At 42.5% G+C, this 26078-nt stretch overlaps 2 protein-coding genes and 1 long non-coding RNA gene across 5 annotated transcripts in view; 2 read left to right on the top strand and 1 right to left on the bottom strand.

The window, feature by feature from the left end:
- Positions 1 to 1734: 1734 nt before the first annotated feature.
- On the bottom strand, positions 1735 to 9084 carry HSP90AA1 (heat shock protein 90 alpha family class A member 1). Its single transcript, XM_072336940.1, has 11 exons — positions 8943 to 9084; positions 7510 to 7668; positions 7053 to 7419; positions 6480 to 6613; positions 5681 to 5989; positions 4990 to 5155; positions 4532 to 4722; positions 4255 to 4402; positions 3103 to 3371; positions 2661 to 2994; positions 1735 to 2484 (listed from the first exon to the last, which is right to left on the bottom strand). The coding sequence occupies exons 2-11, from the start codon at positions 7666 to 7668 to the stop codon at positions 2375 to 2377; spliced, it is 2187 nt and encodes a 728-aa protein (XP_072193041.1). The 5' UTR covers positions 8943 to 9084; the 3' UTR covers positions 1735 to 2374.
- A 350-nt stretch (positions 9085 to 9434) lies between these two features.
- LOC140253654 (uncharacterized) lies at positions 9435 to 16381 on the top strand. Its single transcript, XR_011903933.1, has 3 exons — positions 9435 to 9768; positions 15577 to 15621; positions 16224 to 16381. It is a non-coding gene; the product is annotated as an uncharacterized lncRNA (long non-coding RNA).
- A 9275-nt stretch (positions 16382 to 25656) lies between these two features.
- Positions 25657 to 26078, top strand: part of WDR20 (WD repeat domain 20) — a 42281-nt gene continuing 41859 nt past the window's right edge. For 2 of the 3 annotated variants that reach the window (XM_072339171.1, XM_072339173.1), the window contains exon 1: positions 25657 to 25995. In XM_072339171.1, coding sequence (XP_072195272.1) covers positions 25732 to 25995 — 264 coding nt within the window. In that variant the 5' untranslated portion in view covers positions 25657 to 25731. The remainder of the gene's footprint in view (positions 25996 to 26078) is intronic. The other variant, XM_072339172.1, reaches the window with a different exon arrangement.

Here is a 26078-nt window from a genome sequence, read left to right as displayed (position 1 = left end):
GTACTTCTAAGCCAAGTACAATACTAAGACTGCATGTCAGTGAGACTGCAATCTACTGACACAGTTCCCAACAGTTTGATCTTCACCTTTTGATCAGTTTCTCTCACCCATGGTTGAAGGCGCAACTCAGCCCTGATTGACACACATTTAAATGTGTGACTCCTGGGAACCAAGACAGAACCCGTTTTGATGTCATAGTCACCCCTATAGCAACGTATTCATTACTGAGCATTCAGCTACTTTCTCTTCCCATGAAGATCTCACCTTAATCAAGCTGTTGAACATTGAATCTTAACTAGAAACTGTCGCACTGAGTCTTGTCTCATTTCCAGGCTGGGCAGGGAGAGCAGAAATTCATGGCCTGTTTTATGCTTTGTCATCTCTTACCTTTGCCTCTCTAATACATGAGTAGCCTTTTGAGATACCCGTGACTTCAAGTGATTTTGGACATGAAGCAGTGACAATGTAGTACAGGCACAGAAGCCACACGTCTCACACAGAGCGGCCTATGATGTACCAGGTATCCAACCATTCCCGATCCCTCTAGCTGGTCAAAGAACAGCTTTGTGTACTTCGAACACGTAAACCATGGGTGAGAAGTTTTTTAAAATGTTTCTATCAACTTAAGGAACAAATGACACTTGCTTTTTCACAGCACTGTTCATCAGCAGCGTGAGGAACTCCTCACCAAATCCATTGGTCCAGTAAAGAGCATCCAGTGGTTGGGTTCTCCTACAGCAGCCCATTGACAAGGCCTTGCACCAACTGCAGGCATGTCCCAGCTCACACAGGCTCCTGTCCAGATGGGAGACCCTGATACCTGCTGGGACAGCTGCACAGGAGGCAGCAGATCCAGATCCAGACAATTTCCTGGTCCAGGTATTAGACGGACCAACCTGAGGTGAAACCTTACTGGACCTGGTGCTCACTAATGCAGAGGAAAGCGTAAGAAAGATTAAATGCAGCCTGGGCTGCAGTGACCACACCCTGGTGGAGTTTGTGATCTGGAGGAAGGCAGGGCTGGCAAAAAGCGAGTTTAAGGACACTGAACTTCAGGAGAGCAAACTTCCAGCTACTCAAGGGATTGCTGGAGATGCCCAGGGAAACTGTCCTTGCAGGTGTATGAACAGAAACAGCTGTCAGCTCTTTAAGGACACCCTTCTGTGAGCGCAAGAACTCTCCCACCCCCAGCAGATCAAGTGGAGGTGAGTGACCAGCCTGGCTGAACCAGGACCTGCAGCTTAAACTGAGGGAAAGGACCAAAGTGTAGGAAGTGGAAGCAGGGCTGTGTAGCCCGGGAAGCATACAGGGATACCATCTGCATGTGTAGAACAGGAACAAATCAAGGCACAGAGTTGAACTTGACAAGGATGTGAATACTAAGAGTTCTACAGGTACACAGGAGACAGCCCAAGGAGAGCACCAAACCTGTACTATTTAGTACAGACAGCTTAGTACTGCACGGGAAAATCCACTGACAGTACAACACAAGAAACAAGTTTTGCAGCTTTAGGAGCCTGTTTCTGCCTTACAAGTTCAACCAAAGCACTGCATGAAAGAGATTAAAAACAGACTAAGCCTCTATTTTTACTGTACCAACATGTGACACTGGTTTGTAGTGGCACTACAGAACACGTAATATGAATCCCAGGTATCCATTACTTCAAATCCAAAACAACTGTTTTCAAACCAGCACTTTTTGTTCCCACTATTAACAGACAAGTCAGCGACAACTCATTCTTAACACTTTTATTCTTACAGTTCTAGGTTTGAACTGTACATGCAGATTTGCATAAGTCACAATAGAGATTTACAGTGGATTCTATTCTATGGTAGAGTGCAATCCAGAATCCTTGAACAGTATAAAAAACAACTTTAAACATCAAGACCTTGTTAGGAGCAAAAGGGTTAAAGCTTCCCCAAGTGTCAGCTCTCATAGATACCTAGTTACTAGGTACTCTATGTTAGACATATTCAGAGTTGAAGAGCTGTATAACACTAAACAAACTCAACCATCCAGATGTCATACCGTCTTTGTTACTTTTCTGGCAATTAAGAATAAGTCAAAACCCTGCCACCTGCAAGCCAGCTAATACAGACAAAATAACTACTCCTTACTTGCCTGTCTAGGGTTGTACAGTGTTAAAGAAAATACTCCCTCAATGGCATTTTGTATCTCACATCAGCTGAAAAAGCAATGTAACAAAAATAAAGGTATAACATCTTTGAAAATAAATATAAAGAGGGAATGCAGACAAAAGTGTCAAAGATTTTTGTTTTGTTTTGTTTTTTTTGGCAGGTAACATTCATAATATACAAAATATAACTTATTCATATTAGCCAAGGAAACATTCATGAGTTCCTGTAAACTGTTTTAATCCACCTCCTCCATACGTGATGTGTCGTCATCACCTTCCAGAGGCGGCATCTCCTCGGTAACTGCAGGACTCGCCTCCTCAGCAGTGGTATCATCTTCATCAATGCCTGCACAACAGACACAAGGACCATTAATGCTTACTCTGAACTCAAAACCTTTATCTGCCTCCATACCACTTTCCATGGCCTGAAGGTTTTCACACCACCCCCCACTCCTCCAATGTGCTCAGCAGACACTCAACACACCCAGAGTTTACTGGAAAGGAAACACACTTCCAACTTACCCAGGCCAAGTTTGATCATTCTGTAAATGCGGTTGGCATGTGTCTGGGGATCTTCTAAACTAAAGCCAGAGGACAGGAGAGCTGTCTCGTACAGCAGGATGACAAGATCCTTCACAGATTTGTCATTCTTATCAGCCTCTGCCTTCTGCCTCAGTGTTTCAATGATGGAATGATCAGGATTGATCTCCAGGTGCTTCTTTGCTGCCATGTATCCCATTGTGGAGTTGTCTCTCAATGCCTGTGCTTTCATAATCCTCTCCATATTGGCAGTCCAGCCATATGTACTTGTTACAATACAGCATGGAGAAGTTACCAAGCGATTGGACACAACAACCTAGGAATGCATACAGAAAACTTGTTAGCTTAACATTTCACCATTTCAAACGAACCAGAACCCCACTGACTGGTCAGGATGCAACTTGCACAACACAACACTAATTACCTTTTCTACTTTCTTCTCAAGGATATCTTTCATTATTTTGCAAAGGTTTTCAAACTTGGCTTTTTTCTCCTCCTGTTTCTTTTTCTCTTCTTCATCTTCTGGAAGCTCTAAGCCCTCTTTTGTTACAGAAACCAGGGTCTTGCCTTCAAATTCCTTCAGCTGCTGCACACAATATTCATCAATAGGCTCAATCATGTAGATCACTTCCAGGCCATGCTTGCGAAGGCGCTCCACAAAAGCAGAGTTGGCCACCTGGTCTTTTGTCTCACCTGCAGGAAGCATGAAAGCATGAATGTCAAGTTCTGTTTCAGCCTCGGTGTTATGACATGGCAAACTCTTCTCACACGAGTCTATGCAATCCAGTGATGCTCAACAGCTCTTAATAGGGACAAAACAAGGTATAAACAAACCACCAAAGTGATGGCCTTGCTAGCCTGGGAAGACTTAAGCCTATCCAGCAATGTATTAGCTTGAAAAAACACTTGCCATTCCAACCCTTCTGGGCTCACAGGGGAAAAAACAAAGAAGCTAGCTGTGTAAATGCACTTCACACCCTTGGCTTTGTCAGAAACCTTTAAATGTATTCTTCCTTACCCTCAGGGAAGCAATGACAATGAACATGGTATTTCAAAACTAAGGCAATGCTTGATGAATAGCTGCAACCCTGAAGATCAATGCTGCACACTTCCTCAAGAGCAGCTAATGCTCCAACAGTGAGCCCAAGTTAAAGAGGAAGCACCCTAGGGCACCTTTCCAAGTCTGGAGTGCAGAGCTTGCGCCATTAGTAAACACTACTTTCAACCAGCCCTGCTGTACTCAGTGACAGTAACACACTACGAGCTACTGACTACAATCCCATTCTACACAGCAACGTTTTGGAAACACTATAGGAATTGTCAATACAATAGAAATGCAAAGTTCATCTTCTCATTATATATACCACAATTTCTCTATCACAACCAACTACATAACCGAAACATTGGACAAGTGATCGTGAGGAAAGCTGTGCAGCTTCTCTACGACTGAGGCATTTTTTTTACTGCTCCATCACAAATCTTTCATTTGCAAACTGTTTAGAAGAGTTACCGTGTATTTACCACCTTATGCCAACAACTTTACCTGTTTTTCATAGAGCACTTCTTGCCAACTCACCAGTAATGTAGTAGACGTGTTTCTGGTTTTCCTTCATGCGAGTGCAGTAGTCCTTCAGAGAAACCATTTCATCACCAGATGCAGATGTGTAATACCTGAGTAACTCTGAAAGTTTCTTGCGGTTCTGGGAGTCTTCATGTATACCAAGCTACAGAAAGTGAAATAAAGTTAATGCTGAATGGCTTCCTTAAATAAACACTAAGCTGTGGAATGCTCAGTATGTGGTATTAACAGAAATCTGTACCACTTACTACCAAGATAAACGAATACTACAAACCTTGATATTCTTGGAGAACTGCTCATAGAACTTTTTGTAGTTCTCCTTGTCTTCAGCCAACTCAGTGAACAGTTCCAAACACTTCTTCACCAAGTTCTTCCGTATCACTTTAAGGATCTTGCTTTGTTGCAGCATTTCACGAGAAATATTCAGAGGTAAATCCTCAGAGTCTACAACACCTCTCATGAAGTCTGGAAGGGAAAGATTAGAATCAGCTTTGTAGGTTTTCAAGAACTGAAGTATACAATCACTACACCAAGTGGCTTTGCTGCTCCAAATTTTGAATGGATTTCTACTAAGTTTTCATACAAAGTAAGCAGTGCTTTCAATTGCTCATATACTTCAACTCTCAAAGACTGTCCCTTCCTCCATCCCCATTCTTCTCTTTGAAACAAACTTCTGAATTGCTAGCCAGTTTCTCTAGTTCTTTTTAAGAAATGTTTTTCTGCAATACTCACTGAGGTACTCAGGGATCAGTTCCTCACAGTTGTCCATGATGAAAACTCTGCGTACGTACAGCTTGATGTTGTTTTTCTTCTTCCTGTTTTCAAACAGGTCAAAAGGTGCACGTCGTGGGACAAACAGGAGAGCTCTGAATTCCAGCTGACCTTCCACAGAGAAGTGCTGTAAAAAAAGCAAAAAGCATTAAATGTAGTAAGCACAACACTGGTCAGAAAAATGAACATGTTCTCCAAAACATCACCTCACTTCTATCCAGCTGTTGCCAGGCTGTGAAACAACTGTCATGTCTTCTTGTACCACTTTCAGCCATGAAGGCCTGGAAAGGTGAACTACACCTCACTTACCCCCACCTTTTTTTAAAAGCTAAACTAACAAACCAAAATAATTGCTGGGTTTCCACTTGAGATCTACTTTAAAATCTCCTGATTAGATTTGCTAACTAGGATACATGCAGGAAAAGCATTTGCATTTTATTTGCAATAAAGCGAAGCAAATATATTCGTTGAAGATGCCAAAACACAGCTTCAGAAGTAACCTGAACAGCTGGAGCATGAGTAACTCGTAGTGTCAGCACTATGAACAGCACCACTCCTAACAGTTAAGCAACTTAAATACTCCTCAAAACATTTAGAAATTGGCTTTGGCTGCAAAAAGATTGTGCTTACACAAAGACAAACAGGAACGTACTTTGACAGCCAAGTGGTCCTCCCAGTCATTAGTTAGGCTCTTATAGAACTCCCCGTACTCCTCATTGGTGATGTCATCTGGGTTCCTGGTCCAAATAGGCTTGGTCTTGTTGAGCTCTTCCTCATCAATGTACTTCTCCTTGATCTTCTTTTTCTTCTTCTTATCTCCATCCTTCTTTTCCTCTTCCTCATCAGAGCCAACATCCTCAATCTCTGGTTTATCTTCCGTCTTCTCCTCCTTCTCCTCTTTTTCCTCCTCCTTTTCTTCAGCTTCATCATCACTCACCTCCTTATCACGCTCCTTCTCCACCTATGAAAGCAAACATTACTTTAAATTAACGCACTGTTTTTATCATGTGTAGCCTTAGAATTGAATAATGAACCACAATCTAAGTTATTAAATTGCTATCTAAATCTATGAACAAGCACAATGCCCAGTTTTTGTCCTGAACTCAGACATGTTCTATTGTTTAGCAGTGTTTCAGTACATGTGGTTCTATGGTAGTTCACACTGCTGTACTTCATTATAACCCATTTCCAATAAAAACACATGTGAATTGCAATTAAGTTTTGAATTGTTTGGAAACTGTGATGCCTTTGGCTTGGCTCCATCTTTTTTTTTAATCTTCATCTTGTAAAGCTAATTAATAAATTAACAGCATCACATCAGCTAAAGAGCTATACACGTGCACAATCTGCAACAGTAGAGCAATCTTGTACACAGACTGCTGATTCATATTTAAAAAGCGTATTTTCTAACTCATATACTTCACTATGTAATATTTCATACAAATACATACAAAGAGCCTAATAGGGTAGCCGATGAACTGCGAATGTTTCTTCACAATTTCCTTGATTCGCCGTTCTTCCAGATACTCGGTTTGGTCTTCTTTGAGGTGCAGGATAACTTTTGTTCCACGGCCCAAAGGTTCACCTGGAATGACATTGACAGGTATTAGTTTACACAGAAGCAAACCAAGCTATAACCAACTCTAGAAATATTTGCTTTAAACACTAGACTCCTTTACCAAAGATTTCTTTATCCCCAGCAAAATACAACACTGTACCAAAGCAAGCTTACAGATGACACGCCCTTATTGCATTCAGCATTTTAATTGAAGTCCTTCTAAGGAAACTTCCATTTATTACTGTTTATTTGACATCTTTCAGGACCTGCAGAAGTACTTCCATGTTTAATTTTCAAACAGCCTTCACTGCCATACACCATTTACTCCAAACATCTCCCTAGGACATCCTAACTATTACAACAAACTTGATTTGATACACCACTTTCTTCCACTGCACAAAGTAAACAGGCATCAGCATCATTTGCTAATAATCTACTAAGAATTGACCAAAGCAGAAACACTCACCATTATCAAGTCTGACAGTGAAAGATCCTCCAGCTGATGATTCCCAAGCATACTGCTCATCATCATTGTGCTTGGTGATCACTGTCACTTTCTCCGCAACAAGGTAGGCAGAATAGAAACCAACACCAAACTGACCAATCATGGATATATCAGCCCCTGCCTGCAGTGCTTCCATGAAAGCCTTGGTACCAGACTTGGCAATAGTACCAAGATTGTTGACAAGGTCAGCTTTGGTCATCCCTATGCCAGTATCCACAATGGTCAGAGTGCGATCATGCTTGTTTGGAATCAGGTTAATTTTCAGGTCTTTTCCAGAATCCAGCTTGCTCGGGTCAGTCAAGCTCTCGTATCTGATCTTGTCCAAAGCCTATCAAAGAAGGGGCAAGATTTAACAATCCCACCTAAGAATTTCAGCAGTTCTATGAATACAAGCCAGATTAACAGCCCAAGTACTTACATCAGATGAATTGGAAATCAGTTCCCTCAAGAAAATTTCCTTATTGGAGTAAAAGGTGTTGATAATCAGAGACATCAACTGAGCAATCTCAGCCTGGAAGGCAAAGGTCTCCACCTCCTCCTCCATTGGTTGGTCCTGTGTTTGCACAGCTTCCGGCATCTGTAAAGAAGGTGAAATTCAATGCTTAACAACTCCAGTTTGCTGCACATACTCACAGGAGCTCTGAAATCAAATCAATAGCTGTAAAATTTCAATTACTACACCAGTAAAACACATAATTGGAACTTACAGTAAGAACTTGCTTTTTCTGAAAATATGCAAAAACCCAACACTCTTAAGGTACGCTTTGGATTGCACTTATTTAACATTCAATTTTACAGTAGATTACGAAGAATGGAACTGAAAACCTGACCCGATCTTTGCATGCTAACTGCTATTCTGCAGCCCGCTCACACTGCAATTTGTACTTGCTCTCCTTCTCTCCCCCGAGCTGCCGTTCAGCTAACGGAACGATCTCCAGCCACACGCTGCTTACAGCGCTCACTGCACACTACCGTGTGTACCCACATACGGCCCAACTAAATTCATTACCCGGTTCTACAGGAGCTTTTTTCTCTGAACTACTACCCATAAAATCCTCAGTACGACTCACGGCTCAGAAATCCAAATACGGCTCGAACAAAACCCCCCAACCACGACCCCGCTTTAACCGGTGCGTAACGAGCGGAAAATAACCACAGCGCCGCAATCCCGCCCCACGCCGGCAGCGAAGCGAACGCTGAGAGATGCGACGGGGTGCGCGCCTCACGCCGGGCGCAGCCGCTGGGTCGCGGTGTCTGCCGGCACTACCGGCCCGCGGCGCCCCCTGCAGGCTCCCGCCGGAAGCAGCAGAGGTTCTAGAAACTGCCAGAGCCTTCCCGCCGCCCCCCCGCCTCCACCCACCGCCGGCAGCGGGGCGCAGCGCGCAGCCCGCCCGCCCGCAGCCTGCGCTGCCCTCCGCGCCTCCCGCACCCCGCTGCCGCCTGTGCCCTGCCTGCACAGCTGGGTTAGACCGCCATCCCAGCACTCAGTTCTCACCCAGTGAGGAGAAACCACATCTCTAAGGAGAGCCCTCGGGGAAACGCTTTCCCCAGCAGCGGCCGAAATGCCCGCCATGCTGTAAGTCCCATCCATAACCCCACCGGTAGCGATCAATTACTGAAGGGCTCAGCTCACAGCACGCCCTCACCCTCCCCTTCGCTTCATCTGTACCTCACATCCCCGACTCCGTTCTACCCCACGTTATAACTACAAGGAAACGAATCGTCTGGCACCACGCGGCTCCCTGCCCCCCACCCCCATTCCCCAGCCCCACCACCACGCAGAGGCCGCCGGCTCACGGCAGGAAAGCGCCCTGTCAGCGCGGCCCTCCCTGCAGCTGTACCACCGCTCACCTTGGCGGCGGGGGAAGGGCTGTCGGTCTCTCAGAGGATCAGCACACAGTCCGCACCCTCAGCGCTGCGCCTCCACTAGTGCGCGCCCCCGGCCGCCCGCCCGCCTTATATACAGCCGGCACCGCCTCCTTCCAGAACCATCGGGAACCTTCACTGACAGGCACGGGGGAGGGGGCGGGGGGGCGGGGCGGAGCGCGGCCGGGAGGCGGGGCCGAGCCCGGCTCAGCCAATAGCGGGCGGCCGCGAAAGGACGCCGTCAGAGCGCGGGGTTCGCGCGGGCGTTCGCCGTTACTTCAGTCATTGGGTTGAGGGCGGCAGCCGCGCGTGCGCTGCGGGGGGAGGCGGTGCGCGCTCCCTATTCGCTCCGGCGGCAGCTCGGCCCTCCAGCTGAGGAGGGGTGGGCCGGGCCGCGTGCGCTTGCGGGGGTGGCCGCGGAGGGAGGGGCGGTCGGCATCGGGGCGGTTGTGCAAGCGGCGGTGACATCATCGCTGCTCTGCTCCTTATGGAACGTCCTAGAAGGGGCCGCGCGGCGCGCTGTGACGGGCTCCAGAAGGTCCTAGAAGGTGCTGCGCCTCCCCCTCCCCACCCGCCCTTCCCCTCCCGCAGCCTTCAGAAGAGCCCAGCGGCGGGGTGCGGGATGGGAGCCGCCTCGTCTCTTCTCAGAGCTGTGTGCGCCGGGCGGCTCCCACCGAGCCGGCCGTGCAGGTGGCTGCGGCTCCCCTCAGGCAGGCTGGGGCTGACGGGCCGGCTGCGTGATTCACGTCACGGCCGTGCTGCGTGAAGCTTTCGCCTAATGGGGAAAGCAGAGCAGCTGCTCACAAAGCAGGTATCGGTCTGCAGGCCGAGCAAGGCTGTGCATCTCAGTACATTGACTTGTTTGGGATAAAAAGAGCTGAGGGATCGATTCCAAGAAGCTCAGAAGGGCTACATAGCAATGCAGTTACCTCAGGGTTTGAGCTCTTAACAGCAGATGCTGGGTGGATACCAGTGTGGTTGCATTTATTAGATCCCAATGCCTGAAACCCACTGAGGTTCCCAAGCCGTGCATAGCCTTTTCTGTCTTCATTTTTTGATCAGTGTGTCTGTCTCTTTACAGCGAGCAGCTCTGTGATGAGCACGCTTAGAGAGGGGGCTATTTTTACATCCTGAACAACCTGATTGGGAGCGAGGCATTAAATGCAGGCCTTTGTGTCTCAGGAGAAGGATTTGCTTCACTTGTGTTCCAAACTGGCTTCTGAAACTTTCCTCTTGGAGCTGATCCACTTCTGGGGATATAAATACCAAGGGAATGTGCGTGTTAAAATTGTTCTGTGATGGAAGCATCTCTGCAAGGGAAATCTCCTTTCTGTAAAGAACAGTCATTTATTTACGTGAGGAATGAAAAGGATGCTGTGTCTTTAGCGAAATTTATCCCAGGCCCAGATTTTTGGTGGTTTTTTGGTTTTTTTTTTTTTTTTTTGCATTTTTGTTGTCTCTTGGGCATACTCCAAGCAGCTATCTAGGTCAGCATCTGACTGACATGAGAATCTAATTTCTAAATGCATAACCTGCTCTTATTCCAGTTAGGCATCCTAAATTATGCTGGGTAGCACACCCTGTGAATTTGATGTTATGATGCTTAGCTCTACGAATGCGTTTAACTTAAGGTCCTTAAGCTGATATCCTTCACATCCTTTATCCTGCAGTTTGACCTAAACAAATGTCTTAATTGAAATGGGGCCTATGGGCTTGATTGTGTTGTAGAGTTGTGTCTTTCAGGGAATCTTCAGTCCTTTTTTGTTATCTTTTCTTACAAGGAAGAAGATACATTAAGTACGTGTTCAAAACTAGATGAGGAGTTAGAATTGCAGCTTGCTTCATTGCAGTTTCTGCAGGATCTGCATCAGGATCTGCACTGGTGCAATGCCTTAGAGGACCTTGCCCTTCTAAGCAGAGCTGTTATACCAGCAACAGAAATGGAGGACCAAAATATGGCCTTAATTAGAAGGAAAAATTAATTGTAGTGTAAACAACAATGCAGGATGGTGCAACATTTGCTGCTGGTCAGCAGACAAGAAATCAAACAGTGAGTGAAATTATTTACTCAGTTCTAAGCTGTTGAAAGAGCTGGAGTTCAGCCAGTGCCCAGCCTAGAAAGTTCTGTGGTTCCACCCAGCCAACCTCACTTGTTTGGTGCTTACACTGGTTGGTTTTTAGTTTTACTCCTCAGGTCTGATTTTGCAGTTACTGTCAATGCATTACTTTCTCTTGAACACAGAAGTCTACAGAATAATACAATCCCAAATCCTTTCCAGAGTGTTACGTGTTTCTTTTGTTGCGTAGTGACTGGTTTTACATGCACTCCAGCTGCTTTACTGGTCTGCTTCCTTAAAGCAGCTTAGTGGCTTTTAAACACTGTGTAATAAAGTGTGACAGTTAGACCTGGTGTATCTTTAATGCTTTTCTTAGATAAAAGATTGTCTGGATGTAGAATACGTTCCATGGGACATTTTAGGCTGAAACTCTTCAGATTCTATCAACACACCTAACATGTATTTGGATGAAAACAACTGAGGTATTTTAGTGAACTGTTAAACTATTACCATCTATGCACAGCTCTCCAGTACTTTCGTTCTGTGTAATGTCCTACTCAAATCATTTTCATACCCAAGACTTTAAGATTGCCACTTTAATCAAAATATTAAACGTGTTTTCCTTAAGTATTTTACTTTCTCATCTCTTGACTAATGTGGATTCAGTCATTCAGTTTTAGGGATATGCTTCACGTTGAGCATGTCCGTCCTATATGTCCTTCATATGATCTTCATATGTCCTTCATATGATCTGATGTGAACGTGACTGAAGTAAGAATTCTGTCTTTCTTTTGTGATTGTGCTGTTCAGCTTTCAAAAGCAGAATGTTTTTTTCTTTCCAAAACTGTTTGACAAAACCAGTAGGAAAAGTGATCTCATATCAAATCATCTGGGTTTTCCAAGCTCTGCTTAACACCAGTCCCTGTATGTCTGTGGAAAGCTAGTATTTTCTTCGTATTTTCTTCAGGAATTCTGAACGGTTCTGTATTGCTGTTCTGTTATGCAGTGAGGGCTGGTGAAGGCTGGCATTTTGTTCCTGTGGTTCTTCTATTTTAAATGATCACAGTTTCATATTGCTTCAGGTTTTTGCTAAAATGTAGCAGACTTGGTTTCTGCCAGTTCGGTTAATTTGGGGAGAAAATCTGTTCAAAATATTTCCCTTTTCTTAACTAAGAGATTAGTGTACTTACATGTTACCAAGCAGTTCTATTAATGGAGGAATTGCTGAAGCCTGATATTTTCAGGTCCTTTGTTCTTGGCACGTTCACACAGGTTTGTTCTGTTCCACATCCCCTCGCCATTTCACTGTCCCAAATCCATCTCTCCTTTGATTTACAGCCTGCAGGAGAAGCAGCACGTACTGTGGCTGCCCCACACATGTGCTTACTGAGCAGCCAGCCGTTGCCTCCCAGCTCTTAGGCTAGGCAGACTGTGAGGATGAAGCTGGACGCTCCTGCACCTTCCTTCAAAAGATGCTACAAGGGGATGCATCTCTGCTACCCACCTATTCATTTTCTACAACTTCAACTTCTCTATGATCTCTATTCCTTCATTAGCTTTAACTGAATTGCTTAAATAAGTCAAGATTACTAAGAAGGGATTGGTGGACAACCACATTACAGCATGTTTCATTGCCTTAGGAAACGAGACTAAAATAACTAAAATAGTTCTTCCCTTTTCTTTCTCCCCCTCCTTCTAACAGCTGTCGTACCCAGTGTTTGAGGGATGAACAAAGATTTTTTCTTTCTTTTTCCTTTTTTTTTTTTAATTATATGGTACTAAAATAAATAACAGGGGAAACCTGCTGTTTATTCAGTGAGATTTTCTACTTCAAACATTACTGCAAATGCAAAGGCAAGAAAAGCTCAAGAACTACAGTAGCTCAATCTAAGTCCAGGCAAATCATTGCCTTTTCTTTTTTTGTGTGTGTATATCAGAATCTGAGCAACTTTGGATTTGGTTCAGATGTGAGCCAAACGTTGAAGAATCAGGTCTTGTAGAATTGAAACTGTTCCATACCAACAGTGCACACTATAAAGTTTGAGAAGGCTCTAGGGAGACCTAACTGTGGCCTTCCAGTACTTGAAGGGAGGTTATAAGCAGGAGGGGGCCCAACTTTCTAAACAGTCGCATAGCAATAGGACAAGGGGTTTAGAATTTAGTTTAGATGTCAGAAGAAATTCTTTGCTCAGAGGGTGGTGAGGCCCTGGCACTGCTGCCCCAGTGAGCTGTGGGTGCCCCCATCCCTGGAGGTACCCAAGGCCGGGTTGGATGGGGCCCTGGGCAGCCAGTCCACAGCAGGGGTTGGAACTGTGTGGGTTTTAAGCTCTCTTCCAAACTATGGTTCTGTGATGCATTGCTGCACTATCTGCAAAGGCTGCAGTCTTGTGTTTGCTGCTTTCCTAAGGATAAGCCCCATACCTGTCCCCTATGTACATTTGCATTTTATTAGAGGATTTAATTACATAGTTTTATTTAACTAAAAAATTAACAAAGAATAAAGTAAAACATGCTGGAAGTTATTTAATATTCAAAGCGTTGAAGTAACACTCATGAAAACTGGGTTTTATACTTGGTTCTCCCACAGGCTTCTTTGGTGTTGCTGAGTAAGTCTTTTTGTTGGTTTTGTTTTTTTTAATATTATTTTTATAAGCCACAAAGAAATTAAATGAAAACTACATAGAGAATTTTAATTCCGGCATTTAAGTAATTCTTGAGTGCTTGATGTTGTAGTCTTAGTGCTTTTGAAATGAATTCTGTCTGAGTTCTGAGACAGATTTGTCATGTTATCTCAGTGCTTCAGGGTTTTTACTTACAGAAAACAAAACTGCAGCATTGAAATGACCTATACAGTAGATTTCAGAAAACTGACATAAGCAGGAAGATGTGGAAATGTGAGTCTGGATTTCTTTAACACATGGAATTATGCATGTAAAACCTGTGTTAGCATAATGAGATGTTAAGCTGGCTAGGGATTACTGGCTGTGCAAAACACCATGCTTTCTTAAAACCATTCAGCAGGCTGTCGTATTTCCTGCTTTCTCATGTCTTACTGGGAGATGATCTTTAGGTCACAAAAGAAGTGATTTGTACCAGAATTATCAGTCGTCACTTAGGTATTTTTGTAGTGGAAAGGTTCTTAAAAGGCAGAGAAGAAAATAACTTCCTAAAATGTTGTTGTGCTCCTGAACTGTAGGTGGCAGCAATAATTGGATGGAACAAGGGCAACGTGTATGGAAACAGGCATCATTCTTCCAAAAGTTTATGGTTTGTGAAGCACATGTTAGACTATGATAACAGTCAGTCATTGCTCTCAGAAGGAGTTCTGAGGGGACTGGTACTGTTCAAGAAGAATACATTGGCTATAACAGGAGCCAGCGTTTCCAGTACTAATACATGCCATGTGTAACTTATAAAAGCTCAGCTGCATAGAAGGGCTGAGAGAATAAGCATGGAATGTGGAAAGGCCTCAGCATGACTGTCTAATTTAACATACTTTATATCCTGTCTGTTACAAAATAAATAGACCTTAATCAGTATAATTTCATATTTTAGGTTTGTCTTTGCATTCCATTGTGAATGGAAAAAGAAATACTGTATTGGAGCTTTACACCATATATCTATATTATGATTTACACTTTGCCAGAACTGGTGTATAATGAAGAACTTTCCAGCTGTAACTACAGATACAAACCTAGAGTTATACCTATGAAAACACAAAGGACATTCTTCCACAGGGTTACCAGTGCTTCTTTCCAGTATCTGCTTTAAGAGCACTGCAAGACGACTGCAGTACCTGTTTTCTGAAATGTGTGTTGTCTTTGTCCAGCATGAGACCAAAAAAAAGCATTACATGTATTTGCATGTTTTTGGAGAATGACAGTAGAATGCCATAAGCATCAGAACACCATTAACACAATAAGCAGTCAGGAACAGGAATGTTAGCTTTGTAAGAGAGGGATGGTCACAGCTGGAGCTTTAACATATCTACAGTTAAGATTTTATTTATTTTTTTTCCCAATTTCTGGGCCTAAGTTGCAATAGATCCTAACTCAGGAGAAAGAACTTGGAGTTAAAAAAACCTCTTTCAGAGAGCAGGTGTTTTGGCTGAGAAGCTTCGGACAAAATTCGGGACTTCCCACGAAGATAAGAAAAAGTTGCAGTGGGAAAGTTACACCGCTAGAAAAATAACAGAGCCTTATCAAGAAGTGTGGAAATAACCCAATCCTTTTTCCCTGTGCTTATTCCGATTATAAAAACCTGATTCAGTGTGGCAGCACACTGTAGTTTTGATGAATGTTTCAACAAAGCTTTGAGAAACGGCCGAAATTGGTTCCACAAGAGACATTGTTAGCATTTAAAATAGAAGTCCATAAAGTTGATTCTCTGTAGTATTTTAGACTTAGGATATCATCTTTCACATTCTATACTTTTAGAAAAAAAAGAAATTGATTTACATCTGTCACAGGATCTGGCTGCAATCTGGAGCACTTGGTTGATAGATTTTTTTCTTTTTCATATTTCAGACTTGGAATTTTCTTTTTCTTTTTTATTTTTTGCAGATACTCTTAAAGAAAAAGGATTCTAATATTATGGACCACCTGCAGGTAATAATGGGTTAAGTCTTCGCATCTGTCCACGATGAACACTCTGTTTCTGTGCAGTTTAATGTCATTTTTCTTCTGTGTCAGATCAAAAGACGCCTTTCTTAGGGGGAAAGAGGGAAACAGGACAGCCCTGAATCTCATCTTTCTCTCTAAAGGATTCCAAAAAAAGAGAAGCAGCAGTAAGATAACCTTGATTAAAGCTGACTATGAATAGGTACTTTAAGAAATTTTGTCAAGAACTGTATGAGTACTTGATTAATCACACATAAATTTATCTGTAGGCTGTGCTACAGGAAACAGGCATGGTGAATTACAGGGAAAGTCAGTTTTCGTCTCTTTCAAAGTGATGTTTCCTGCCACAGTGAGGCAAATCTCCTGCAGTAACTTTGCCATTTATACTGAAATCCTGCTTTGCAGTCAGATGAGCTGAGGGTATTCTTAGCCAGTTAATATGGATGTCATATAATGCAGCTGCTCTACATTGCTTTACAGTATAAAAGTAGGACAGGGTTATTAGAAGTTACCAGGTTATTTGTAAATCAGAGCAGTGCTGGTTGGTACTTGCCAGTTCTGACTCTTTTTTGTTCTTTTTCCTCCCACAGATTACTAAAAAAAAATCATCTCAGATGCTGAATGGCCACATTATCTACATCTCCACATAGTCTGGATTTAGATTTGTCTGGAATAGTGAAAGTAAGTTTGTTTTGTTAAATTAAAGTTACTTGAGAAATTTGTCAAGTGTTTAAAACAAAAATGGCAAGTTCGCTTTAACCAGAACAGTTCTTTATTACAAAATAAAACTATAAAAAATTGGTGGTCAAATGCATTTTCCGTGCCTTGCGTTTGCTCTTTTAGAGTAGATCTACAAATCTGAGTTGCGAGGAGGAGGAGTAAAGGATTGGCATATTAGATTTTTCATCTTTTTTCTTTTCCAGGGCATAGCTGCTCTTCCTAATGAGTTACCTAAAATTGTGTCTCAGATCATTTGGTCAAAATGAAATGTCTGTTCCTTACCCATAGTTCTGTACAAGTTTTCCAGCTTCATTTGATAGAAATGCAGTTTTGAGCTTATACCAAATTTAACCATGATGATTTGGCTACATCCTCCTTAGTTGTCTGAGACGGAAAATTACAGTGGTCTGTTATTTTCACTAGAAACATCTTCATTTGCATCCCTGTTCTGTTCCTTAATTTGCACGTTATTTCCATCTTCACTGACTTCCCTGCATGTCGATGCTTTTTTAGGACTATGGGTTGTTATAGGTCATATGAGAAGTATTTCCAACTCCACTTTGCATTTTCATGGTGTTCATTTATGAAATAATACCTACACACCCGGTATTCCCAATGTTTTCCTAAATTGCTTCCTGCTCATCTTTTGTCAGTTTTGGAGCTAAAACCATAAACTTGCTGCTTAAAAGACATAATTACTGCATTGGTCAATGTCAACCAGACTTCTTCTTTGACCAGAAATATACAGCTCTATGGTATATCAGTATAAAATATATATTCAAAGTTTATTACTTTACCCACATAATTAGGATGTTCAGCTACAAATCTGTATTTTCCTTGTCAAATAGTCCAGATTTTAACAAAAGTACCAGCTGTGTCTGACTGTACTCACCGGTGTTTCAGTTAGTTTTGTAAGATATCCTCTGAGTTGCTAAGTGTATAGATTAGACTGGTAAAAAGTATAAAAATATAGATAATTGTCTTAAAGTGATCATCAGGAAGGAAAATCCAGAAATTATCACAAACATAAGATAGAATCTTTCTTGTAAACATTAATGCTAACAGTACAAAGACAGCTTAGTTACTGCTGTACTAGTAGCATCTGGGAATGCTGCAAGGACATTAGGTATTCAACTAGTGTTTCCAAGTGTGTACTATTAGCATCTCAAACAAGACACTTACAAAGAGTGTAATTGGATAGCTGATGAATTGAGAATGCTCCTTCACAATTCCTTTGATTTGCCTTTCTTCCAAATGATGTCTTTGGTCTTCCTTAGGATTTAAGATAATCTCTGTTGTGCAGCACAGAGGTGTCCCCTGAATGAAATATGAAAGTTTTAGTAGGCGCAGGTGACCGAACAGTAAATTGTTTCTGAAATAAAGGATCAAGAGCCTCTTACTATGAAATCTATGAGAAAATACCTGAGAATGATTAACGGATGCTTTATGCCTATTCTGTGATCCAATAAACGTAACAACTACAGAAATTACAGCATTTCACTTTCCTCCAATTTTCGGAATCCTGATGAAGTGCAGCAGTATACAGCAACGCATGCACTTCAAGAATGATTTGATACAGCAGAAGTTCATTAAACTTGACCTTTTTCTTTAAATGTTAAACTTACTAAAACTGAAACGCAGCCGTGTTGTAATGTGTGATTCTATTTTTATTCTCTTGCTATACGAATTTCAGTCAATGGTTATTACCCAGCCAGTGCAAATTTGCTGCTACAGTTAGAACGACTGTTCTATTGTGCACCTGTGCTCCCACAGCTGTTTTGCAACATACGCACTTGACATTAATGAGCTACTAGATAGAGAACAGTAAATTCAATTCACAATCATTTATCATTATTAACGATGACAGCAAGAGAGCCTTGCACCGAAGGTGATATACATGCTGCCTATTGTTTTGCTTTGTGATCCCAGTCACGTATGTAGTCAGGAAGGCAGAGAAGAATCAAAGCTCAAACAGACCAGTCCTGGAACTATCAACACAATAAATGTTTCTACGAAAGCTTTAGTGCCAGAATTCACAGCAGTAATGGAGTCAGCTTGAGTTGTCCTGTGCCTGACTACATGATGGTCAGAATACAATTGTGCTCACTGAGTTGAGCATGCCCAGTCTAGATTAATAAGGGCCACAAGTCCAGTTTTCTTCAGAAACACAACAAAATCAGAAGGTTTGAGCATCCTGAGGCTATACGTAGGAACTCAGCTGTACATTATTTTGTGCTGTTTTGTCCACAGTTCTCTCCAGCCACAGCTGTGAGAAGACAAGAAATGGAACACATAATGGTTTAGGCTATCTAGAATGGTTTAGAATATTACGATAAGATTATGTTTGAATTTTCCAAGGGAACTGATGGAAAGAAACATTCAAATCACACTTTAAAATAAGTCCATCACTTGCTTTAGACATGCAGTGGGAGAGGGAGTGTAAAGAGAAACTGAGTAAGACATACTAAATGTGGAGCGAGTCAGACTTCCAGTTGGACAAGTACTTAGCGTGCATTAATCTGATATACTGTATATCAAAGGCTGACTGGGTTTACTAACCCATATGTTAGAAGCAAGCAGCCTCTTCATTTGTTATCTAGAAACAAACATCCTGATTCTGCACTTCAAAATAACTTCTATGCCTACAGCTGGTATGTAAAATGCTACATGCTAAAAATAATGTTGACTTATATCTATGTTGCACAAATACACATCATTCTGTAAAAGCTAAACTTACAGAATCACAGAACAGTTGAGGGCAGAAAGAACTGTGTTGGAGGTCATCTCATCCCACCCACCTGTGTCCAAGAAATAAACATAAAACTAAACCTTCTTCTAGAGCAGTGCAGATGACAGATGAACAGACTCTGCTTTGTCACATATCATCTCAGCTCAAAGAGCACTCAAAGAACAGAAAAGAAGGATACATCTTTTTGTGAATAGCTAAAGTGCATTATAGGACTGCTCATATTTGTGAATGCAAATGAAGATAGTAGCACCATAACTTGCAAGATGAATCCATTAAAACAGAAGAAAAGCTTAGAAACTGTGCTAATGCTATACTAATAAGGATTCCTCCTTGGTGCTTGCACTATGGCTACTGTGACAAAGAGAGAAAGGAATGTGGGTCTCTTTGTATGTCCCATCACTCACCTAAGAGCTGGAGCATGGGAGTTCAGCATGAAGTCTGTCTCGTTTGCAATGCAGTTAGAATTCACCAGATGGGGCTAATACAGCAAATATAAATATTCTCTATAGAAGTCAAGTCATACTGAAGAAACATATGTAAAGATGTGAGATAACATTATGTACTTATATACATGGCACAGCAGTTATAACCTTCCAAAAGTCTTATTTTACAAAATGTTAACCTTCATAGTGAATTCATTATTTAAAATAGATATTTTATTTTGATCATTTTTAATATGGCATTTCAGATGGCATTTAACTCAACTGACTGAACAAATATTGACAAATGACATCAGTCATGTCACTGTGTCACACCACGTCACAGAAAGATGGAGGCAAAAGACAAGGAATATCACATTACTGTGCATAGTTGAGTAAATGATTACTGATAAGTATACATATGTTAGCTAAGAATATAATATTGTATGATCTGAATAAGGATGGTAGTTTCAGGTGAACTAGAATAGCAGGGACCCAAGAGCCTTATCTACATAGGTGACTTTCAAACTAGTACTTTCTTCAATAATCCCATCACTTACAATAGGAGAAAGAGAGTAAGAGAGAAACTGAACAAGTTTCACTACACACAGAACAAGTCAGACTTCCAGTTCTACAAGCCTTTGCAGTGCTGAAAGCTTCAGTGCTGATAATTTTTTAGGAACTAAAATTTTTGTGTGCTAAAACTATAAGGTACATATGTTAATGATATGAGAATACATGTCATAGCAATAAATCTCCATCCTCTTCAGCCTCTTCTCATTGTCTTGCAGATCATAAAATCCCTATCATAAAAACTATAATTCCACTTTGACATAAAAGTAGTATTGGGAAATTTTGTCTGAATGGTTACACAGTTCCACTCACCAATCATCCAGATCCCAGATATGAGTAAGTTCTGGACACGATGGATGTCCAAGATTTGTGAATTTAACTTATGACCTTGCCTTGTAAATGAAAGTTGTGAGCATGACCATAATAATGAAGCCAGTACATAATCCAGAGAAATGAGCTCTCCTTTCTATGAACATGAAATGATTCAACTAGCATTGAATGAACAGCCTGTGCTACACAGAATCCAAAGCACTTTTTGCTTCAGTGAGCCCCTAAAAAGTTCCATTAGAATATCATCTATCTAAAATTTCAGTCTTTCAACTGAAACAATTTGAAGCCAGTCATTCAGGCTATGGAACTGAAATTGCACTTGTGACACTGATGAAGGATCTTCCAAGAATTGAGGGAAAGCAGATAGCCATTCTTCCAGTGTAGATCTTTGCAGCATGTTTATTTTGAGAAAATACTGTCTTGTGAAAAAGATGATAAAAGAATGCAGAACATGCTAACAAGCTTTCAGATCCTCTTTGAGAAATACACCAAGAAAACAACTCCATCAAGATGTTCTTAGCCTGTGGGTTTCTAGATTAACCCTCTCTTCAGCCTTTTTCAGAAGTCAAGTTCAAGTACCAGCAAATAGAACAACAATTTTGCTGTTGCCAAAGTACTAAGTCTAGGCAGTAAGTAGATGAGTAGTCAGGACAGGCAACCCATCCTCTAACAAACAAGCTTTATTGAAAATGTGCACTACTATGCAAAACTGAGACAGAAAAAAACATGTAGTTGTTATTAAAAAGATCTCATAATCAATTATGATTAGATTAGGTAGATGTCCTGGAGGAGACTGGGGAACCTAGGATAAATTTGTGTTAGACTGGTAATCACTGAATCATAGAATGGCTTGGGTTGGAAGGGACCTCAAGAGTCAAGCTCCAAACCCCCCACCACAGGCAGGGCCACCAACCTCCATATCTAATACCAGACCAGGCTGCCCAGGGCCCCATCCAACCTGGCTTTGAAGGCCTCCAGGGACAGGACATCCACAACCATTCTGGGCAGCCTGTACCACTCTCTTGGTGAAGAACATTCCCTGATATCCAACCTAAATCTTCCCTCCTTCAACTTAAAACCATTTTCTCTTGTCCTGCTTGTAGTGCTTCCCTTTCATAGCTGTTACAGTCTATTATTTCCAAGGACACTTCTCTCAGGTTTCCTTATTTCCTGTTCTACTTAGGGGAGATTTAAATCACACAATGGCAGCCAGGTTTCCTTTTAATTTGCATGGCTGACTAACTGTTAACTAACTGTTGTTCATGCCAACTGCAAGTTGCTTGGCTGATATGCAAAACCTATCAGCAAACATGTAATATCACAACACGATCACCAAGAAGACTTGCCCAATAAAAAACAGCTGAATGAAACAATATTTACATCCTGAATATTTTGATGCTTAAGTTACAAACATGAGAGGCTATTGCAGACTGCAATTTAGGCAGTTGGCCTTCCTGATGGCACTAATTTCTCACGCTACAGCACTGATAAGCATCACTGTCTAGAAATACCAGTTTTGTAAGCAACTCGGTTATTGCTTTTGAATGATGATCAGACTTTGCTTATTCACAATGCTGTCATTCCTCGCTAGGATTACAGCAGTACCATATGTATGGATAAATGGCCTTCCGTATCTGGAGAATTTTGAGAAGCACATTATGCTGCAGCACATTTCACAAACACAGCTATTTGCAGGCTTATCAAACCCGTCTCTCCAACATTCCACAGAATTTAAATGAAGTTCTTAATATCAGTTTTACCTTCAGAGAACATAATTTAGGGGGTAGCTAAGACTTCAAGATAAGAACTGTTTTTGTCAATAGCAGTCTTCACTATGGAGGTAAGCTAGTCTGTTCAGGAGATAACTTTCACAGAGCTGACTGCAAACAGCAAAACAAACTCATTCTGAGACACAACAGATTTTACTGTCGCTCAATTCCAACTGCAAAGCAGATATCTGGTCTCCTTTAACACAAATGTTTTTTTCTTTCTTTAGATATCCATTTATTTTTAATTAATAAGCCCCCAAAGCTATGAAAACATTTTTTTTTCCCACATTCTTCTGTTCTTGGGAAGAGATGACAGCACAAAACCACAACATATTCTAGCTGAGTAAACACCTACATGCTTTTCTAGCACCCTTATGTTTTGTAATACATATCACAATCCATTATAACATTTATATAGTGTTGGTGGCTATGAAGAAATTCTTGACGCAAATACAGAGTCCAGACGTGCTGCTTACATATCTGTGTATACCTGTGCCTGCTAGTAATTCACACACATCAATAATTTGGTAAGAAGTAACACACTGCAAAGCTTTTGATGCTCTGAAGTTGGTCACCCATTAGATATCTTTTAGCATCAGTAGTATAAGCAACACATGACAGACACACTACAGTTGATAAATACTACAGGGATGGGCTCCTGATTTCTGCCTCATAATCTGCTGGCAGTGCATACCAGAAGAGATGCTTTTAGCATGATGGAATAGGGTGTAGTCACTTCCCCCCCCCCCCCCCCCCCAATAGTGCTGATAAAAGCATCACTGAAAGCGCCACTGATCTCAGCTGTTGCACTTGCAGTGAAGTAACAGACAACATTCAAATTCTAGCATAGAAAAGATCTGTTAATAACTGTGCTTGGATTACCTCAGTTTTAAGGCTGTCGTTTTCTCAAGGCCAGCAAAAGCACTATTTATACTGCAGCCCGAAAAGCTGTAGAACCAATTCATGCATCAATTTCAGAAGGCCATCTTCTTTTATTAATGTTAGTGAATTTTGCTCACATCTGCTTTCCAACTTACCAAAACATTTGCAAGAATTACAGGCACAATACAGCAGTGATTCCAACTGGCTTTTATTCATTGATTGTGCATATAAAACAACACATCCATGGGTGTCCTAATGGGATCATTACAGAACTATAATCTTCGTTTCTCTTGAAACAGAAGAGTTTACAAGTGCTACAGAGAACTTTTTCATAAGGCTTATCACTGTAATCTTTTTTCCCATTCTTTAAACAACTGTTTGGTAAGGATTGTTGATGGGGCTGTACAATAGCATTCTTGTGACTTGCAGCTGTGTTTTTTGAATGAATATTTGTCTTGGATTCTCTGTGGAATCTCTCAGCAGCTTTTATTGACGTTTCTTGGTAAATGTTAAACACTACATCAATTCTTTGGCTTTCTGCACCATCACATACCACTGATAACCAGCTACATGTTCACTTTATTTATTCTTTGGATCACACTCATTCCACTAGTGACAGATGGCCTACGATGGTTTTACTAAATTTGCATTCCACACAACCCCTCCATTAAAGTTTCCTACTTAGTTTCTCAAAGTGTTCTACCCGCTATTTTCAGCGCTTCATAAATAAGACATACTGAGCATGTCAACTTGGGACAACTTTTTGGGGGGGTTAAATCTTTGTCTGTTTTGAGTATTACTATCATTTAGAGATCTTTGCATTTCCTGCTCTTCTTTTTATGACTGAAAAAATTCTGACCTTCTCTTTGGGAGTCCATTCACGACATTTCTGCATGAAAGAACCAGTCTCTAGATGAAGACTCTTAAAATAATTGCAGGTCTACTCACCTACTTCATGTACTTCTATGAGGACATCAATACAGTCTGGCAGCTGGCTGATAAAGGGTCAAGATCTATCGGTCATTATTGATTGGCTTTATCTTAAGAATTTCAAGCAAGGTTTCAATACCTGGCCTCATTACAGTTCGATTACCTGTACTTGTTCAGATATCCACAAAGTTATATACTCCATTGTGCATGAGTTAACCTGGAGATCTTCAGCTGTTTCCTGTCTCTCAGCTACTTTGTACTAATATCTTGATGATCAACAACAGGGCAGCATTTAGCTTCAAGCTAAATCCCTTTGAATTAAACTGATCTGAAAATAAATATTATACCTCAGGAGTCTGAGTGGGCTTCTGTGATTGAACCAATGGAAAGGAAGCAAGGTCCCACTTCCCTCCTACTCTGCATTTCCTGTCCCCTCTCCCTTATACTTTTCTCATTTAACTCATTTCACCTTTGAATCACAGAATCAACTGAGTTGGAAGAGACTTGCGAAGGTCATCTAGTCCAACTCCACTGCAATAAACAGGGACATCTACAGCTCAATCGGGTGCTCAGAACCTTTTCCAGCCTGACCTTGAGTGTCTCCAAGAACAGGACATCCACCACAACTTGGGCCAACGTGTTCATAAAAACCTATCCTTATGTTTGAAGGGAGTATTCATTTGTCTTTCAGAAATGGCTCGTTACAAGGTCAGATGAACACAGCTGGTAAAGGATGTAGCAGTAGGTACTGACTGTAGAAAAGAGGGAGGAGGATAACACCTATTGGAGCATCTATATCAGAGCACATCAGCTAGATGTGAGAATAACCTTGAAAGCACATTGTTACAAGGCAGCCTAACTCTGTGCTCATCTTCCCGCAGCTGCACACTTCTAACTGCTTCCTTATTTTGGCTCTAGCAGCTGCGATGATGGGATCAGCTCGGTTGCCAACCAACAACTTGCTTGTCATTTCTTCATGCAGGGTGCTTCTCAGGCTGATCTGACTCACCCTTTGGTTGCATGATTACTGGAACTGATTCAAGGGAGGCAATGGAAACAGGTACCAAAGACAGAGAGGTCAGATGCATTTCTACAGCTAGAGATCAGTCTCTGATTAGTTTAAGCCAACCACAGGGCTGATGCGGTTACCAGAAGACACAGCCTTGCCTCCCTGGGGAAAATAACCCTTTCAGACTGTTCCACTCCATCCCTTACACCGGAGGACATTGACCTGCTGCACCGTGTTGGCTCACAACGACGTGGTTTACGTGACAACCCGTTTTTCCAGTTAACTAACGCTCAGCTGGGCCAACTCCCCAGCCTGGCACCTTAGGCACAGTCTCCCTTTATAGAACATTAGAATCGGGAGAGCGGCGGGGCGACTCGAAACATCCAACTACGGCTGCGCGTTGACATTCATTCCCTCCCTACCGCTCCACCACAGGCAGCTCCTAGAAGAACCCCCCGTTCGCCCCTTTCCCGCCGCCGCCATCTTGAGCGCCCCTTCAGCGAGCGCCCCCTCCCCCTGCTCGCCAGCCCCGCCCCTCCCCGCCAAGTCCCGCCCAGGGACAGGCAACCCGGCGCGTGCGCAGAGGCGCAGTAAACAGCGGCCGCCGCTCCTCCCCCTTACGCCGTTTGCGTGGCCGCCTCCGCGCAGGGCCGCGCGAGCGCCGGCGGCGGCGGCGGCTGCGCAGTGGAGCTACATCCGGGCACTGGGGCAGGATGAATGCTCCTTTCCAAGATGGCGGCGGAGGGAGGAGGGAAGGAGATGAACGAGATTAAGACCCAGTTCACCACCCGGGAGGGGCTGTACAAGCTGCTGAGCCACTCGGAGTACAGCCGGCCGAACCGGGTGCCCTTCAACTCGCAGGGCTCCAACCCGGTCCGCGTTTCCTTCGTCAACGTCAACGACCAGAGCGGCAACGGGGACCGGCTCTGCTTCAATGTGGGCCGGGAGCTCTACTTCTACATCTACAAGGGGGTCCGCAAGGTACCGGGGCTCGGCCGCCGCGCTGGGGGGGCTGAGGGCCTCCGCGCCGCCCACCCTCCCGCCGAGGGGCCGCCCGCCGAGGG

The sequence above is a fragment of the Excalfactoria chinensis genome, chromosome 5 (genome assembly GCF_039878825.1).
Source record: "Excalfactoria chinensis isolate bCotChi1 chromosome 5, bCotChi1.hap2, whole genome shotgun sequence".
NCBI classification, from domain to species: Eukaryota; Metazoa; Chordata; class Aves; order Galliformes; family Phasianidae; genus Excalfactoria; species Excalfactoria chinensis.
This window is presented reverse-complemented; position numbering and strand designations above follow the sequence as displayed.